This window comes from Prionailurus bengalensis, chromosome A1 (genome assembly GCF_016509475.1).
Source record: "Prionailurus bengalensis isolate Pbe53 chromosome A1, Fcat_Pben_1.1_paternal_pri, whole genome shotgun sequence".
Classification (NCBI taxonomy): Eukaryota; Metazoa; Chordata; class Mammalia; order Carnivora; family Felidae; genus Prionailurus; species Prionailurus bengalensis.
In genome coordinates this window covers 71559809-71579436 of record NC_057343.1, presented here as the reverse complement: position 1 = coordinate 71579436, position 19628 = coordinate 71559809, and the positions used below count along the sequence as shown (strand labels likewise).

At 49.5% G+C, this 19628-nt stretch overlaps 1 protein-coding gene across 1 annotated transcript; it reads left to right on the top strand.

The window, feature by feature from the left end:
- The first annotated feature begins 9463 nt into the window (after positions 1–9463).
- Positions 9464–18137, top strand: ZIC5 (Zic family member 5). The gene is made up of 2 exons (XM_043582372.1): positions 9464–11044; positions 15372–18137. The coding sequence occupies exons 1-2, from the start codon at positions 9583–9585 to the stop codon at positions 15812–15814; spliced, it is 1905 nt and encodes a 634-aa protein (XP_043438307.1). The 5' UTR covers positions 9464–9582; the 3' UTR covers positions 15815–18137.
- Positions 18138–19628: the final 1491 nt, after the last annotated feature.

Below are 19628 nucleotides of genomic sequence, written 5' to 3'. Positions count from 1 at the left end.
TTCTGCTGCGGTGGGCTTCGTTCGCCACCACCTCTACCTCTGTTTATTTCGGTGGGCGCTACAGACGCCGCCGCAAGCCTTTTTTTTTTTTAATTTTTTGTCTCCTCCTTTTCCTCTCCCCTCCCCCGCCTCGCCCCCACGTCTCCCGCCCCGGCCTCCCTCCCTCTCCCCCTCCCTCCCTCTCCCCCTCTCTCCCTCTCTCCCTCCCGCTCCAGGCCGGGACTCCCGGTCACACCGCCCCTTTAACGGCGGCTCCCGCCCCGCCCGCCCTTCCGTCGCGGCCATTGGCCGCCGAGGCCCCGTCAATCCGGTGCCCCCGCCCCGCGGCTGATCCGACACTCCTCCCCCGCTCTCCCGAAGCTCCCCGCTGCCCCGGCAGCCGCGGATCCCGCGGATCTTCCCAGCCAGCCCGGCCTGCCAGCCTACAGCTCCTCGCCTGAGCGTCCGGCGCCGCGGCTCATGTTCGCGGCTGGCCGCTGCGCTCCCCGGAGCCAGGAGGCCGGCGTAGCGCTGGCCTGGACCGCGGGGTCACTGTGCCCTTGGCCGGGTCCGGAGGACACAGCTCCCTGCACTCGCGCCCTTCTGCAGAGGCCACCGACTCCCCGGGGACCCGAGCCACTCCTGACGGGCACCGAGAGCGGGCAGTCGTGGTCGCTCGAGAACTTGGTTAGCAACCGGGTTCGCCGGGCAAGAGGTTTCCACGCGCCGGGACTCTACAGGCCCTGGGCCCCGTCGGGAGCGCGCGGTGGGGAGCGTCCCGGGAACCGGTCCCCTGATCGGTTGGCATGCTCTCTATCTTCTCCCCCCACCCCCCTTTTTTTTTTTAAAAAACTTACTCAGTGGTATTGAAAACACAGGTGCTGGATGGTGGGCCCAGGTAAAACCAGACTTGCCCGTTCCTTCTGGTCTCTGGACACTCACCCAGACACCACCCCCCTCCCAGGCTGTGGCCCCCACCCCCAGCTCGGCGCGCTCTGCTCCCCCCGCCGCTCGCGTCCCGCTCCGATTACAGCAGTAAACACTGGGCAGCGGCCCCCGGGAGGGAGGGGGTTGATTGGAAGTCGTTTAAAGACAGTGTTATCCTCGGGGTGGATGCCCAGATGCCCCAGCCGCTGCCACCGTGGGGTGGGAAGTATGGGGCCGGCGGAGGCGCGCGGCCAGGCAAGGTTCTGGCTGGAGTTTGACCGAGGGTCAGGCTCAGGGCCTCCAGAGAAGAAACCTCCAGACCGGTAGGGCTTAAACCTGCTAGAAGATATTAATCACTGCTTCTCCAGGAGCGGGGAATGCCTCCACACCTTCGGGCGGTGGCGGGGCCGGGTGGCTGCTCCCTTCGCTGCGCCAGGCCTTCCTCGCGGCTCTGGGGCTACAACCGCCCCCCTCTCCCGGCCTCCCACCCCGGCTCCTGGTTGGCCGTTGGGGACATTTCCTATCCCGCTGCGGAAAGCTTGTGCTCCCAGAGGTAACGGGAGAGGGTTACCGCGGGCCCGGAGGCTGCAGAGGTGTGAATGAAAGGCCTGAAGCCAGAGCCTTCCTTCGCCTAGCTGGCTCCGAGAACTGCCTTTATTTACAAGTCTATGGGAGTTGAAATAAAATTCAAGTAAGAGAAAATAATCAATACGCATTTAAAATGTTCATGTTGAAGTGAATCAACAAAAACGCGGGAAGACAACTCTTGCTCGCTATTGCTGGACGAACCCGGGCTTTCTATCGCCGGCACAGGCAGCCTCTCCCGGCTTAAGCGGGTGTCTGCAGGTCAGAGCTGGCCGCAGCCCCTTGCTTAAGGTGCCCTGTGCCATCCCGCTGCCCACCCCTCGTTGCGGTTGGAGGGTGGCAAGAAGGAAGGAGTCTGGGTCTTCTTGTCTGAAAGCCCGAGATTTTGTCTGGAAGCTGGAGATTCTCGCCTTACCTGAAAGGAGGAAATGTTTCTCATTTCCACACACCTCTCTCTCTGTTGGGGGTTGGGGGCGTGGGCCGCAAATACCAACCCCCTAAGCAGAAAGGGCATTGAGAGAGAGATAGAGACAGAAAGAGAGAGAGAGAGAGAGAGAGAGAGAGAGAGAGAGAGAGAGAAAATCTCCAGGGAGAAAAGCCTGCCTTGCTACATTGAATCAATAAAAAATTGCCCAGTGCACAGCCTTGCACACTTGTTTACTTTATTCATCAATTTATATGGGGGGTCAGAGTGAGGGAGAATATTGGAAAAGCTTCCTCCAAAAATATTTACAAAATAAAATATTTTCTTAGAGATTGGGCATGAGAATTGCAGTCCTGCACATCTAAAAACCTCCCTTCCCTCCTTTTCTCCAGCCATCAGACTTCAAGTTTTCCTCCTTTCCCACTTTCTCGCCTCCTCCCCACTCCTCTGTCCCTCTCCTCATTTCCCCATTCTCTACCTTCGCTTTGATTCCCTTTTTGCAGCGCCTGCGGTTCGGGCTGGCGCGGCTGGGCACTGGCTCGCGGTAGATTCCGGGGGCCGCGTGCAACCGGGTGGTGGGGCAGACTCCTTAATTCCCGCCGGAGAGCCCGCGGGCTGGGCCCTCCTGACTATTCTTTCCAGGCTCCAGTTCTCTCTCTGCAGGACACAGAGGAGCTGAGCCAAGTTCAAAGTCATGTCGCCATACCCTCTTAGAAGTGCTTTATTTCTCTACAAACCGCAAAGCCCCTTTCCCTCATAACACACTATTCTTTTATTATTATTATTATTATTATTATTCTTTTTTTTTTTTTAAGGAAGAAAAAGAAGAGCAAGAAAGCAAGGGGGAAAAAAACTGCAAAGGCTTTCAGAGTCATTGCCTCAAAAGTAGATTTGGGTTCCTTGGCGGAAGGGAAAAAAGCGGCTAGGCTGCGTTCTGTACCTTGTAAGTGATCAGTTTTTCAACAGGTTTCAGGAAGGGCCCGCGTTGGCGGTGTCAGACCCCCGGGATCCACAACTGTTTCCATCGGGCAAACATGTTCCCCGTTTGTAAGTTCTCCAAAATTGTTCTTTGACGATCTCATCGTTCCCCCCGCGGGGTGGGTGCCTGGGGCTGGACAGAGTTGGGGCTTTGCTTCATGTGGATGGTCCCGGACGGCCGGCCCATGGGCTCAGGGTCTGGCGTCCATTCTCCCCTGCCATAGAGAATTTGTCTTCAAAAACGGCAAATCCCATCAAACACCCAGCCACTCATTCGCTGAGCACCTCGTTGTGGTTTGTGGGCCTCTGTGAACGGTTGACTGACTTCTTTTGTAGCATGACCAGTATTTTGTGTGCACACATACATAAAAACAATGTGTATGTACACAATACAACATACTCTCACACACACACAAAGGTATATCTTGCCAGCCAGGAGAAGCCAAAAACAAACAAGCAAACAAAACTGACCTTTAAGTTGGAAAACATAAATACTCTGTGTCCATACTATTCAAAATTTTAATTTCTTCTTAAGGAAAGGGGTGGGAAGGGGGTAAAGATGAGAGAAACAAATGTGGAATCAGCTGTCTATATACACCAGGCCAAAAAAAAAAAAAAAAAAAAGAGGATTTTAGCACCATCCTCAGTATCACAGACTCATAAATTCAACAAGATCATCAACAGGATATTAAGTTGCAGGGCACCTTTGATTCAGCCCTCTCAGCCACTCCTGGGCTGGGCGACCCCTGACCCATGAAGGACCACATGTGTGGTGGGGGAGCCCCCTCTGTGAAACCCACCTAGAACAAAAGTTCTTTGTCAGAGCTTCAGAGAAGTGTAATGTAAAGAGAGAGAGAGAGAGAGAGAGAGAGAGAGAGAGAGAGAATCTGCAATGTGAAAGAAGGGGAAATCATGAAAATCTCAGCCAATGTTGTAACTTTTAAATACCATTTTTTAAGAAGGGGGAGGTTGAGTGGAGGTGGGGAGGTACCATAGGATAAGGCCCTCTCCAGTCTGCTAAAAGAACTTCTTCCTACAGTTAAAATTTACTGTTCTGTAACTGGGCTTATAAAAACTCTCTATATAAAATATATGCTCACTGGCAGTTTAGTGATAGGGATGCAAATGTTTGTCTATTTGTCATTAGGGACTCAGAAAGAAAAAAAAAGTCGCCATTTCTATCTGACAGTGGTTGTGGTTTTGCAAAAGGAAGAGAACTAATTGTCCTGACTTTGTCTCCTCTTTCCTGATGGGAGGTGTTTCTACTGCAAAACAAAGCAAAAGAAAAACACACCCCAAACAGGAGGCATTAGCGTACATGAATGTGTTTAATTATTTTGAAGACCGTTATCCTCGGGGCTCCCAAATGAACTACATCCAGGGAGGCTGAATACTGGTGACAGGAGAGCAGTTTTCCAATAAACTGCAGTATTATTGCAATAGACTTTGTAATACAATTTATGCTGTCATTCATAAATAACAATGCCATATGTCAACCATATTGCTTACACAAGTAAATCCGTCAACGTGTCAGTATTTGATTTGCCTCCATGGCTTCTTCAAATATTGAAGTATAGGTATTGGAAGGGGTGTGGAATGGCAGAGAGTGCCCACAAAATCTGAGATTAAAAAGAAACCCCACACAACCTCTGCCTCTCTTTTACCTCTCATCCAAAAACATCCTAAAAGATAAAGAATGAAGGGCGGGGGGAGGAGAAACACATCTGGGATCCAATATAAATAAATATTGGGTGGTTATATGGACTGTGAACACATAAGAGAGTTTTGTGGTTCCTGCTTTGACCTTCTAAGTGTATTTTAAAGCACAACAATTAGGCATTTCCCAAGAAATTACCAATCCTAATGGTCATATGTGGGTCAAAGGCCATTCTCCTACAACCCCCATCTCTGAGGGTAAAAATGATTGATAACCAAATGAGAATATTTGATGACAGGCCAATTTTACTCTCAAGTTATTTTTTAGTAATGGGGAAGAAAAGACAGCCATAATTTTTGAAGGGCTTTTAAGCACCAAGGTCAGGTAGACATGGGATGGGTCCCATTCTTGACTATCCAAAATAAACAACCCCCAAATCCAACGTTTCAGTCACGCCTACAAAGTCCCAATCTTGTGCCCTAAAAAAAAAAAAAAAAAAAAAGAATTCTCATTAAGCCCATGTACATGGAACAGGGATCATAAACTTTAGCAAGAAGCACATTTTTAGGTTACTCTTAGCCCGGCTGGTAACTGTGAAGCCTGAGGAATCAGGGTGATCTCAGAAGGGCAGGAAGGAGAGGCAACCTTGGGAGGGACGCTCAGAGGGCTGAAAATTGCCCAGCTCTTGGGAGCACCCAACCCCCCAGGGCTGGCTGGCAGCTCACACGGGGTTAGATCTGGAGTGGTGAAGGCGGAAGTGTGGGGATCTGGTACCTGCCCAGTGCAAGCCAGGCTTGGGGCCGAGAGAGGTGGCAGGGTACCTCACTGCCTAGACGCCTAGCCAGCCTGATTTGAGAAAAGCCTTGAACCCAAAGTCCTCATCACTTCGGGCATGACAAAGCTCAATGAAAAGGAACCTTTGTGGGTCCCTTTGCCCACCTTGCGAGGGCTTTAGAGAGGTCTGAGCGTACTCCTTCTCCACTTCCTCCAGTATCTGCTGGCATAACCCTCCTCCTCCCGGTTGAGCACCTACTGGCGCCCTTGGGCTGGGCTCCAAAAGTGTTCTGAACCCCGGAGTAACTCGGGGCACCCTGTTCACCCTTGAACCTGGCTCTGGTGCGGCCCAAATGGCACTAGGCGCTCCAAACCCGGCGGGCACCCTGTCCTTCAGCAAGGAGGACTTCCTCGCTGAAACCACGCGGGGCTGGCGAGCGGTAAAGCAATTGCAAGGGCAATGAAAGGCTGCTCGGTGGGTCCCCCAGATCCTTTCTTGTCCACCTCACCGTCCCTAGCTTTCCCCCTCCCCCCGCATGCAGAAACAATCAAACAAAGGCTCAAAAGCCAGGAAATGTCCAATTCACTTCCTTTAAGTTTATTAATCGCCCACACCCATCACAAGGAAACTTGGCTGTGCTCAGTGACGAACGGAGGGCGCCGGGGAGCCTCAGTCACAGCCCCCCTCCCCCTTTTGCGCAACGGGTAGCCATAAGCGCCAGCCTAGGCATCTTCGCGACCGGGTCCTATTGCCTCAAGGCAGCTGAGCGCGGCGGTGCCGCCGGGTTCGGGCCAGCTCGGCATTTTCTGTACCTCCTCAGCCTCCTCATGCCTTTGTTTGGCTCTGGGAGAAGGTTGGGATTCGGGGTGCAACAGGGGAAGTCTGAAAATCGATGCTCCCCAGGAGCACCTGTTGACCCCAGAAAGGGCATTTCCATAGATGGCCACGTTGCTGCTGTCTCCATACAAGCATCTCCACTGCAAAAGCTCAGACAAGGGCATGAGTTTTAGAGTCGGCCCTGACAACCATCACCACCGCAGAAATATGGGGCTGAATCCACCGACGGAAACTGGCATAACGACTTCTATACCCCCCTGTTTAAAACAAAACACAACAACACCATTATTATTATTTTCTTCAGCGCCCTAGAAATTGCTGGTGTTTATTTAGGAAGTGTTACACAGTTATTGGGTCCTTAGAAACTCGGGAGGTTTAAGGGGGGTTGATTTGGCTCCCAAACGGCTTGAAAAAGAAACAGCGCACCTGGGGTCAGGCGGGTCATCACAATAACAAAAAGCGCGTCTACAAAATAAAAAGCTCTTTTATAAAGAAAGGCAATCCGGGAAATCCACTGTGAGCCTTCCTGGTGACCATCTAGCTAGGCCTATTCTCAGGTTTAATTGGCAGGCAGTTTATTGGCGCCTTATTGGTGTTGATTGAAATTTTGCTCCCAGTTCTTTCTTTTAAGAATTAGCATCTCAAGTCGATTTACCTGAGTCAATTATCTTTTTAGAGTCTGGGTTTGGCCATAAATTTGCAAATATTCATTAAGCGTACTTAAATATCTTTCTTTCTAATCATCATCCAAATCTCTATTATTTCCTAAGAAAGTCTTTTCTTTTTTAAGGCTTCCATAAAAAGAAATTGATCAGGGAGCTATATTTGAATTAAGACATATTAAATCGATGACAGATACATATCATGCTGTGTTTAACAAGAGTTGTACAAGGAGGCGGGTTCCAGATTCCGCACGGCTCTGCTGCACCATTATTCACATTTTTACAGCCTTTCCTTCATGCCTTCACCCATTAAACCATTAAATTTCAGCAATTCAATAAAACAAAGCAGTTATAATTTTGAGGAAAAGCTATTTTGAAGGGGGTGGAGGTACTCATTTTATTGCACAATAAAAATGCTCAATAGTCCATATTAAAAGGTAGGTTGTGCTTATTTTCTTCTTTCTTTATTCGTTCATTTTTTGGTTTGTTTTTACTTATAACCTGCAGGACTGAATGCAATGCTGCCATTATGGAAGTAGTGATGCTCATTGCCAAGAAATTCAAATAAAGGAAACTCATTTGAAATGTCCTGAGAATGGGGGAAGACAGTAGTGACAATTCCAGATATGATGCTTTCCCCATTACCCATCCACGGAGATGGCAGTCCTTTCTCCACTTTTGCCTGGTTGGCTTGAGACGTTTTGAGTCTTTGAAAGGAAAATTGTGAAAGGACTCATCCTCTCCAAACGCAGATGCGGATTTTTGTCGCTGTTGTTTATTAATTTTTTTCATTGTGTTTGCATTCATGCCTTTCTTATTTCCCCGTATTTGAACTTCATTGAAGCCGAAAGAAAAAAAAACTATTTGAAATTTGATTGTAGTGTTTTCTTTGTTTGCTTGTCAGTTTTCTAAGAGGAATGACATTCCCAAGGCTTACAGTGAGGTTGCCTGTTAAACATTGCTCACACCGATGTAAATGGGGCCATCGAATCAGTTCTTTTGAAAATATTTCTTACAACTTCCCGGGACCATCTCTCGGGACCATTAAGATGATGTCTTTATGCAGTCTATTTTTACTTGGACTGCAAATGAATCAAGCTGGTAACTTGTTTTTTGTACCTCCCCCCAAGAAAAAAATTCACATTTTAGTCAATAACACTTTTTTTGAATAATTTTATGCAAGGCAACAAAATAAAAATTAAAAACCCTGACTTTAATTTTTGAACATCTTGGAACATCACAAAATCTTAAGATGCTTTCTTTTTAAGAGCTGAAGTGACACTTTTGGGCAGCAATAACCCTGAGATTTGGGGATGCCACATTTCTCTACTCCCCCCCAAAATGATGCAGGAACCTATCTCTTTTTGTCAAGTGATTTGATAACAAATCCCTTGAAAAGGATGGGACTCGCTCCCTCCCCACCCCAAGGCCAGTTTACAGTTTTCAAATAAGACATCTCGCCTCCTAGATCAATATATTAGAAAACAATGACAGGGTAAGAGATTATTCTAATAGTAAATACATAGCAAAGGTATTGCTTGATTTTAAAATACTCATTTTATTGGATCAGTTTTAATTTATGGCCCTTTCAAAGAAACTGAGGCGCACATAAGGAGTACTCTCTGGGCTGAAAAGAGGAATTCTGCGTGAAGGATGTTGTTTATTTAGCCGCTTCCCTCTGGAGAGCTGCTGTTTGGCCTGCCCTGCCACTGTATCTCAGAAAGGCAAAAGTTAGAATCGCTGCCGGGTGTTGCCTCACCCCCACCCCCGTACATCTAATTGGAACTGGCAGATCTAGAACTGACGATCAGTGAGATTACACTTCAAGCCAACTCCTTTGAACCACGTTGAAAAGGACTGCATGAACTAAGAAGTCGAGGTAAACGGTTCCTTTTCGGGAAAGATTTATTTTGACTTCACCTGGTGTCTTGCGGAGCCAAATCACTTAAGTTGTTTTGCAACCAATAAGACTTTAATATCTTCCCTCATTCTGCGCTCTACTTGAGCGCCCGGCAGACTGGATGTCCTTCCCAAATAAGAAGTTTCTAGCATCACCTCTACAAGTATGACGACCGGCACACGGTTCACCTTCCTCTTCCGGAGAGCAGCCCAGGGCTCTTCCAACGGAGGAGGTAGAAAGTGTTTGGATGCTGCTGGGGGAGTCGCTGCGTGCGGTGAGGCGGAGGTTTTTGAAGTTGGGGGCTATCCCCCAACCCCCTTTGTCCCGGGGTGGGGTGGTGGGGGTGGTCCTCAGCCCTTACCCACCCCGCGCCCTGCGGCCGCGTGCCGGCGCACGCTCTCCGAAAGGCGCGTCATGGGAACGCTGGGCGCTGCGCGCGCAGGCCCGGCACAAACTTTCTGCAAGTGCAACTTGGGCATCCCCTGGAAGGCGGGGACGTAGGGCTCCAGGGGAGGAGGGGGCGCGAAGCGAAAGCGAAGGATGCTGCGAGCACGGGGGCGGATCCCCGCTGGGCCGAGGGCCTGAATGGGAGCCAATCCGGCAGTCGTGGCTGCTGTCAATCACGATGTTCCCTCCAATCCCACCCATGCCATTTCCAAAATCTCGGTCCCACTGTGCAGCTCAAATGTGTTCTCTCTGCCAATCGCTGGAGGACAGAGTGGGAACAGGAATACGCAGAGTTAGGAGGCCAGGACAAAGAAGTTAAAGAGAGCCTAATATATACATGTTTTTGAAGGTGGGCAGAGGGAAAAAAAAGTCCCCCCAGTGAGGGTCTATGGGTCTGATTGTGTAGTTCTGATGGAGCCCCCTTTGAGCAAGAGGAACCCGCCAGCGCTGAGATTAGCGGATTTGGCAACGGCTCAGGCCAGGCCGCTTCAGAATATGACAGGCTTCCCGGCGTTGGCCAGCCCGCCCGCCCACTCCCAACTCCGCGCCACAGCCACGCACCTCCGCCCTCGGGACCTGAGCTCTGACCCCGGCGTGGCCATCACTCCGCTCGGACCCGAGCACATGGCCCAGGCGAGCGCGCTCGGCCTCAGCCCTCCCTCAAAGGCGCTCCCGGCACATCCCGAGGCGCCGGCGGCCGCCGCCCGCGCTGCAGCCTCGGTCGCGCACCCCGGCGCCAGCACCTACCTCGGTGGCGGGGGCAGCGGCCGCGCGCAGCCCTCCGCGCCCCCGCCCCCAGCCCCTCCTCTTCCTCCCTCCCCTTCACCCCCTCCTCCTCCCCCTCCCCCTCCTCCTGCCCTCTCGGGCTACACCGCCACCGACAGTGGCGGCGGCGGCAGCAGCGGCAAAGGCCACAGCAGGGACTTCGTCCTCCGGAGGGACCTTTCCGCCACGGCCCCCGCGGCGGCCATGCACGGGGTCCCTCTTGGAGGGGAGCAGCGGTCTGGCACAGGCTCCCCCCAGCACTCGGCCCCGCCTCCTCACTCGGCTGGCATGTTCATCTCCGCCAGCGGCACCTACGCGGGCCCGGACGGTAGCGGCGGCGGGGGCCCGGCGCTCTTCCCCGCGCTGCACGACGCTCCGGGAGCCCCCGGCGGCCACCCGCACCCGCTCAACGGCCAGATGCGCTTGGGGCTGGCGGCGGCCGCGGCAGCCGCGGCGGCTGAGCTGTACGGACGTACCGAGCCGCCCTTCGCGCCGCGCTCCGGGGATGCGCACTACGGGGCGGTGGCGGCCGCTGCAGCCGCCGCCCTGCACGGCTACGGAGCCGTGAACTTAAACCTGAACCTGGCGGCGGCTGCTGCTGCCGCGGCAGCCGGACCGGGGCCCCACCTGCAGCACCACGCGCCGCCCCCGGCGCCGCCGCCGCCGCCGCCGCCGCCGGCGCCCGCGCAGCACCCGCACCAGCACCACCCCCACCTCCCAGGGGCGGCCGGGGCCTTCCTGCGCTACATGCGGCAGCCAATCAAGCAGGAGCTCATCTGCAAGTGGATCGACCCCGAGGAGCTGGCCGGGCCGCCACCGCCACCGCCCCCGGCCGGCGGCGCCAAGCCCTGCTCCAAAACTTTCGGCACCATGCACGAGCTGGTGAACCACGTCACGGTGGAGCACGTGGGCGGCCCAGAGCAAAGCAACCACGTCTGCTTCTGGGAGGACTGTCCGCGCGAGGGCAAGCCCTTCAAGGCCAAATACAAGCTCATCAACCACATCCGCGTGCACACGGGCGAGAAGCCCTTTCCCTGCCCGTTCCCGGGCTGCGGCAAGGTCTTCGCGCGCTCGGAAAACCTCAAGATCCACAAGCGCACTCATACAGGTGGGTGTCTGTCCCCGGCCGCGCCGCCGCCGCCGCCTCCCGCGCCGCCGCCGCTTCCGCCGCTGCTTCTCTTCCTCCTCCTGCTCGCCTTAATTTTTCCCTCCTTCTGCTGCTTCTCTTCGCATACGTATAACCCGGACATGTGACTTCTTTTTTTTCTCTCCCCCCCTTTTTTTCTATGAATAAGTAATTCGATAGCACACACAGGCCCCGCGCTGGGTTCCCACACGGTGGAGTCTCCAGCGCGCTCGCAGCCCCTCCGCCGGGACCGGCAACGCGCTCCAGACGCCGCCGCCGCCGCCGCCCCGGAACAGAAGCAGCAGCAGTCGGAGCAGGAAGGAGCCCAGGACGGTCGGCAGCCCCCATTCGCCCGGCCCCGGGAACTTGGGGAGGGCGATGGGGAAGGGGGGCCGGAGCTGGAGCCGCCCTGGTGGCTCTTCCCTCCCCACCTGGTGGCAGAGCCCGCACCGTGCTCCGAAGCGCGGGCGTGCGAGGGGGCACGTGGGATTTACTCCGATATTGAGGCGACCAGGCCCAGCTCAATGTGGCCCTTCCAGGAGGGGAGGGGTCCTGTCCCTCCGGGGCGTGGTGCAAAATGCCATAGAAATGCGCCTTTGGGGCCCTGAAGACCCCCCCCACACACACACACTCACGTTTCCCACACATACATCTTCACGTGCACACAGCACACAACTTCACACACCCGTATTTCACATACTACCCCCCCCCCCCACTTCCTGGTAGCTGGAACACCTATATGCCCTGACACGCTTATCTTCCCCATACACCCTCACATACGCACACTTCCCCATTTACACACCTTCATACATACCCATACAGTATCATACAGCTGTCACACACATTTTATCACACATACCCTGCAAGGTGCTAGAGAACTTGGCTTTGCCCTTTCAAAGAGGATTCTATTTGGAGAAGGGCAGGGTGAGCTGCAGTCTCCTGCGGTCCTTGGTACCTGCCCCCCCCGTAAGAACTTGGGGGAAGCCCCCAGCGCTGTGGGGACCCCTCCCATCCCAAAGGCGGCTGCGGCGTGGGGCGGTGGGGTGTTTCCTGTGGGTCGTGTGCCTCCATCGAACGTACTAGCGCGTTGGGCGGAAGCGCTGATGAGCGCGAGCAGTCGGGATTTATAGGGATAGACAATATTACCCCTCGGAGGACACTTAAGTAACTGGAGTTTACATTTAGTAATTACTTGGCTGATTTATCGGCGCTGGGCGGCAAGGAGGCAGCCGCCGCGCGTGGGCCCAACGCCTGGCCAACAGCCGGAGCCCGGGGCATCACGGGGTTCTGCGTGCAAGCCGGGTCAGGGTGGCCTGGGGCTGGGCCCGGGGCCTGGCTCCTCCCGGCCATCACCTGATAGGCCTCCTGTGCACCGATGCTGGGCTGGGAGCACATCTTTCCGGGAACTCCGTTGGCCAGCCCCCTGCTTTTCTAATCGAGATGGTCCACCCTAAGGAATTTTCCAAAAGGAAACTTCCCACGAGGCTCTCGGAAAAACTCCCTGGCCCGCTTAGCCAGCTGTTTGCCCCTGTGCCTGGCACTTGCCGCCAGGACAGGGGCCTGGAACCGTAAAGGGGGCTCGCGGGGCGCGGGAGGTGAAGCCGCCCCCAACCCCGTCCCCTATGGGCACCCTGAAAGCAGAACCTGCGGCCTTGGGCCTTTCCCGCCTTTGCAGGCCTCGGAGAGAGAGTGGACCTTTCCTTCTCCGCCGCCGGACCTGAGGACAGTTTCTTCCCCCGTGGAGCAAGGAACTAGAACTTGCTGGCGCGGAAGCTGCCACGGGTCGCGGCTCCCTCCGACGGCAGTCCAGGGGGAGAGGGGCGTGCGCGCGCGCGCACGGCGGGGGCGGAGATCCCGAGCGCTGCGGGCCCCTGGGCAGTAGTGTTTTCTGGTTTCACGGCGTGCTCAGGGTTGCGTTTCCTGCCCGGCTGCGGGTGGCGGAGTGGTTCTCGCCGAGGCCCTCAGGGAGGGGTACCGGCGCCTCACGTTAGTGCTCAAACCGATGCCCAGGGGGTTTTGGCGGTCCTTAGGCCGCTTAGCAGTCGAGATTGGGTGCGGTCAGGGACCATTCCGGAACCCCCTCCCTACCAAGGCGCTCTCCCTTTTGGGGGTTATTCGGAATCCCGGAACAGATTGATCAAAGGGAATAATCCCCCGGCCACTCCCGAAGGCCCATTTCCTGACCCACGTTCCTCCCATCCCCACCCCCATTCGGTTTATAACCTTCCTTTGGGCCAGACTCGAGTTCTCTGGGAGAGGGAACTGGTAGAACAGAGAGCAGCTCACGTAGCCTCCTTTACTCTCTCAGATTCTGCAAGTAGTTAGATTCTGATAGACTCCTCTGTCGGAATCTGAAATGTAAACACTGGGGTTTCTCACCCTTTCCAGTTAGGTGGAATTTGCTCACTGTTCCCCGCCTAGGCCCCCTGAATAAAACAAGCAATTCTTTCACCTTTACTTATTTTTTCCTTCTATTTTCGTCCTTAATATTACCTTAATCCCTACTTTTCTACTCCCCCCACCCCCCACCCCATTCCATATCTCCCTTCTCTGGGCGTAATTGTTTCTCTTCATCGTGGTTAGTGGTGGGACCAGCAGTGCTTAGAGCTACTGTATTCTTCACAATCCGGGATCCTTAGCGAGGACAGGAACAACTCCAAACGACACTGCACATTTGCATAGGGTGAATAAAACCACTCAAGCCTCCCTACGGAAGGAAGGCCCATTATAAATTTTTAAATAATGCTATATTAAATTAGAATTATCTCCAACTTAAAAGTAAAACTCAGATCAGGATAGATAACTGATATTTTTATGAAAAGTGATTAACTTTTTTGTTGTTGCGTTATGTTGTGTTTCCCCTCTATAGATCAGTGTAGGAAGTGTATTTGAATAATACTTAATTTCATTTTTAAACAGTATTTAGAGGTAGGGGAAGTTATAGTCCAGGCATCTGAATACTTTCAGATGTGTTAACACACTCTGGCATCCAAGCCTTTGTCATTGGTGAGATTAAAAAGAAAAAGAAAAAAAAAAAACTACACTGAAATAGTTGTATATGAAAATTCACCACAAAAATTTATGTACACTAAACTGTCTTAAATAGTTGCTTTTTGAGAAACATATCCTAAACCAAGGAAGAAGCCATACCTAGTGAGCCACCAGAGTAGGTGCTGAAATTCAGTAGAGAAACTCAACTTAATTTTTAAAAATCATTTAAATATGAGGGAGATATTATTAAACAATAGTATGTATGATATAACTGGTTCAATTATGACTCAAATACATCAAGTTCATAGATACTTAGGTGAGAAGGAAAATTCCTACTGCTACCTGCTGTCTTCCTTTTTTGCTTTTTAATACCGAGGTGTTGTGGCTGAATTTCTAGTTGTGTTATTAACATGTCCACTCCCTGAACTAGGGGCCTTGTGTTTAAAGGCATTGTGTTCCTGGGGTGGTTAGAGCAGCTTAAAGAAAGGGACGATGGGCCAACGACTGTGGTAAACAGTCCCTTTTCTGACTATTAAGTGGGGTAGAAGGCTGTCAGAATACGTTTCAGTGGGGCATCAGGTACAAGCTAAGTTCTGGTTGCAGCTTGTGGTCTTTATTCACGTTTCCGAGGTTCTGTTCCAAAGGTTCCTAATTGCCCTGCAAGTTGTGAGGAAAGCTGGGAGAAAGAAGAGGCCAACAGCCTCGCCTCTGCCCATCCAGGCTTATATGAAATCTAGTGATGGGACTGTGTGTTTCACAGGTGCCTTTGTTTCTAAAGAGAACGGGGTTTTGCCTTATTTCCTTTCCCATCGGTGGAATCCTGGGGACGCTCTGAAACAAAATGCCGTTATTATAATTGCATGGCACCTCCCCCACTTCACTTTTAATTTAGTGTAATGTGCTTACTTTTCTCTTTTTTTTATATCCTTCCCCCAAGCTGTGGCTTTGGGAGAATCATTTTATTAGCATTTATATTGACAGGGGATCTGCTTGTATCCTTGCAGGTACAGACCTTGAGGGCAGTGAGGACACGGGTATCTGGGTCCTTGTTGGATTTTGGTGTTACATCCTGGATCATGCTCTAGCCATCGTCTCCCTGAACCCTCTGGTACTGCAGGGACTGACATCTAGCCACTCACAGGCCCAGTGTCCCTTCCCTGTTGCCTTCTGGAACGTAGGAATTAGGAATAGAAACCAGGCTGGGGTTGGTCTTCAAGAGAATGGGAAAATGCATCCTCATTTCTGTTCCAAGATTTCTCTCTCTCAGGTGAGGGGTCTCTGAAAAGCAATTGTTGACCTGCCCTCTGTTTTGTTGCAGGGGAAAAGCCTTTCAAATGTGAATTTGATGGCTGTGACAGGAAATTTGCCAACAGCAGCGATCGGAAGAAACATTCCCATGTCCACACGAGCGACAAGCCTTACTACTGCAAGATCCGAGGCTGTGACAAGTCCTACACTCACCCCAGCTCTCTGAGGAAGCACATGAAGATTCACTGCAAGTCCCCACCACCTTCTCCAGGAGCCCTTGGTTACTCCTCAGTGGGGACTCCAGTGGGTGCCCCCTTGTCCCCTGTGCTGGACCCAACCAGGAGTCGTTCTAGCACTCTGTCTCCTCAGGTGACCAACCTCAATGAGTGGTATGTTTGCCAGGCCAGTGGAGCCCCCAGCCACCTTCACACACCTTCCAGCAACGGAACCACTTCCGAGTCTGAAGACGAAGAGATGTATGGGAACTCTGAAGTCCCGCGGACGATACATTAGAATTTACTAGTAATAATAATAAGTAATAAGTGGGAGTCCTTGGACCATATCCTAACCTGAGACAATGCCGAGCCTGAGACAAACCCTTGACTCAGACTTGCCACCGGGTCTAATTAGCCCTATTTATTCAGTATGAAACCCTATGGTGTTTGTACATTTAATTAATTTAATTAAGATATTTGGGCGCTTTTTTTTTCCCTTAGAAAACAAGCAAACAAACAAACAAACAAACAAAACCCAACCAAGCTGGACTTGTAGGTTACAGGGGAACAGGGCTAGGAGCAAAATGTACCAAGGGTTAATGGAGATACACACTGCTGACTCAATATATGTATATTTGGAAATGAGCAAGAAAAAGCATTAAGTCCGAACTCAACACAGCACCAAGGCCCTCTGCATTTCCTGGAGTGCCTCGAGATTGCCTTTAACACCATAACGAGGGCTTCTCTGGAGCCTCTTTGCCTCCTCCTTGGGCCCTATTTCTGAAAAGGCCTCTTGATTGTAAACCACACACTTGCTGCATTGCCAACAGATCTTAGACTGTACCTGTGTCCAAAAATATTTGTAAAAAAATCCTTTGAGTTCTAATAGTTGTGATTTTAACTTTCCACTCTTTTATTACTGCTCTCATCTTAACACAGTATTTTTATACGGGATTATCTCTTCAGTACCCTGCTTGTAGGATTTAAAAAGAAAAAAGATGCAGCAACCTTATTACGTCTCCGCGTATTGTGCTACTGTGATTGTTCCCGCAAAAGTGGGGACAAGAACACGCTGCTGCAACAGTCAACTGTGAAGCTGTGATATTTTATAAAATAGAAGAAATTCAAGTGCTTTCTTTTTTCTCTACGGTTTTTTTTTTTAATCTGAAATCGCAGATGCTGCCTTTTTACTGTGTCCAAACTCCTTGTGTCATAAAAAGATAAGTTTTAGAGAAGTTTTTTGGGATGCCAAAATTAACAGGCAAGTCTAAGGAGGTGTGATGTTGGCAACATGCCTACTTTTTTGGGAAAGCTGTTGTTTTTAAGACAGGCCAACCCCTCTTTTATACTGTTGTATCAGCCTTTTAAAAAGTCTTTATTTTTCAATGCCCGCAACTGCATTTTCATGCATTTTTTCCCACCTGAGCACTAAGCACACTGAAGTCTATCCCATTTGAAAACGACAGTGTGCGAAGTGTATGATTTACATGAAAAGAGGGGAGGGAGTGGCTATACATATTAAAATTTTTAAAAGGTTTCTAGTTACCACCAAACACTGATGAATGTGTGACCTTTGCCAGAGCTGTCAAGCTAGGATAAAAAAGGTCAAGGACCTAGGACAATAACTCTTAGTCAATTTATTTTCACTTCATGCAACACATCTTGTGCAAAATATAGTCCATCATAAACATCATACAAATATACTAAAGAGCACTAATTTATCCTCAGAGACCCTGAAGACACCCCCTCCCCAGGGTTTGTAGAAATTTGTTTTGTGTGCTGTGAGTGGTTGATGTAGTCTTGTCATTGTTAATAACTTGTATGTGAACACTATTATTTGTACAGTTGAATTAATTTATTTTCAGACATCATCCTTTGTTTTCCTGGAAGAGTTCAAAGCACACCAAAGAATTATATTATACATTTTGGTGAAAGATTGTCGTTTATGATCCACGGTTTATTTAAAAAAAAAAAAAGGAAAGAAAATGGGGGAATATATTTTTAAGCTTACTTGAATGAACAACGTAATGTGAAAACCAGGACTCTTCCTGCATGTTTTTTTTGCATTGTGTTGACGAGATTATATATAGTTTATAGATATATTCTATTACTAGTACAGTGCATGGTGCTGTCACTTTGAAAGCCTTTCAATGTTGTCTTCAGATTGTTACAGTGATTATGAAACATGCAGACCCTCCTTTATAAAGAAAAAGACCATAAAACTTGAATATAAAATAATTCTACATTTTAAAAGTTTATTTGATTTTCGTATTATTCACTTTCAAAGCTCTTTCAAATAGACAAAATAAGGTATGAACTTCGGGGGGATAATTTATGTATCGTAAACTTATTAGAACAAAATATTCCTGATTTATAATGAGTTGTTTTATTTATACAACCTTTTCAATGGTAGTTTGCACTATTCTTTATTATGCTACAGGTTTATTTATTCTGAAACAAAGGAATATGTATTTTATGTATTTTGCCATGCATAGGTTTACTCTGCCACAGATTTATTGGTTCCTGATACACCTAAAATAAGAACTTAAAATGTGTACCTCCAATAGAAAGAAAGCAAGAATGATTATGAAGTAAAAAATTTAATAAAGGTATTCTTCCTATGTATTGCTCATGTTTTGCCTAATGGCATATTTCTGCCATTCTTTTACAAATAGAACAGGTTGCTGACTGGTGAACATTGGGTCTTCTTGAGCTCTTTATTTCTTAGCCTCTCCCTAGCAATAAAATATTTTTACAGCTTGGTTTAACTTACCATCTAATCTAGAAAATACAATATTTATGAAGACTAAGCCCTGTAAGTTGCATGTAACACTAACATAAATCTTAGGGGTTACTGCACTCATTTGTTAATAATGTCCTTAGAGATCCTAATCAGTGAAAATCTGAAAAGTGAGTTTTAGCATTTCTTTGGTGCCTACCCTCTAAAGTAAAAGGGTAAAAAGTATGAGGAAAAGGTGGAGGGGCAGTGAGAGGCATCCAGGCACAAAGAAGGGTAAAATCAGGGTCTGAGATGGGTACTGAGTTAACTACACGCTGAATGAATAGGACATTAAAAACTGCTCACATCAGGTAATGGGGGGGTGAGGGGGGAGGGGACGGGTAGCATCCAGTTTGTGGTTTATTTACAAGTTGAGCTGATCTATGTAACCTAGCTCAGCATTTTAAGGCAGGTTGTTAGAAATTAGAATCATGGCAACAAAATGTTCAAGTGGCTTAAACTAATGTGATTGGCCATCCATTTGAACAGGGCTGAACATTTGCTTGTTTTTATGTTAGCTGATACAAAACTGATAAAAGGCAAGTAGTTTTATTATTATTATTCTTGGTAGTAACGTCAATAAGCAGTTCTCCATAAGCTTACAGTGGTTTTGAAAAGTCAGGTTTGTTAAATGTACTAAAGGTGAAACACGAAGCAAAGACTTGTTTCAAGTCAGATGACAATAACCAGCACACGAAGGAGAAAAACACTCAGCGAAGGGCCCCAATCAATGGGAAAACTTATAGCTCTCTAATGAAGTTTCTGGTGAAAGGGAGGACACAAAGCCACCAAGACATGAATCATTCATGGGAAATATAAAAGATAAAAGATATCTGACAATGAGCAGAACCTTGTATAGAGTGTATAAAACAAGTTTCCCCTTCTTATTTTCTGCTTTAAAACGCACAATCTCCGCTCCCAGAGCTCTGTCCAGTCTATAGAGTTAAAATTGACCACTGCTCGTCCTGCGCCACTTCAAAGTAATTTAGTCCAGAACGGAAGGCTTGGCGCTTGGACAATCTTCATGGTGTGTTAAGATTTCTATGGCAATTGGCAAGCAAGACGTTCCCATCTGAATATGTCTCAAAGAAAGCCACTTATTGACACTAAGTTGGCTATCATCAAAGACTTCATCTCTCCTAGGCAAAATGTGGCCCTTGTGGCCCTCGCAAACATTTTAAATCATCTACCTTTGTTTTCCAGGCTAGGAGAATCTTCAAACACATGGTTATTTGTATTTTATGTATATCTTTTCCCATTCAGGATTTTCTTTGCTAAAGAGAATGCTCCAAAAATCTAAAGCACTGAGAAATAGCTCGAGGGTGAGAATTCT

What these genes read in the sequence shown, in the direction of transcription:
- ZIC5 (XM_043582372.1), top strand. Translation starts at nt 9,583, where the DNA reads ATGGAGCCCCCTTTGAGCAAGAGGAACCCGCCAGCGCTGAGATTAGCG. An exon ending in CCACAAGCGCACTCATACAG is followed by an intron (nt 11,045 to 15,371) that starts GTGGGTGTCTGT and finishes GTTTTGTTGCAG; the next exon opens with GGGAAAAGCCTTTCAAATGT.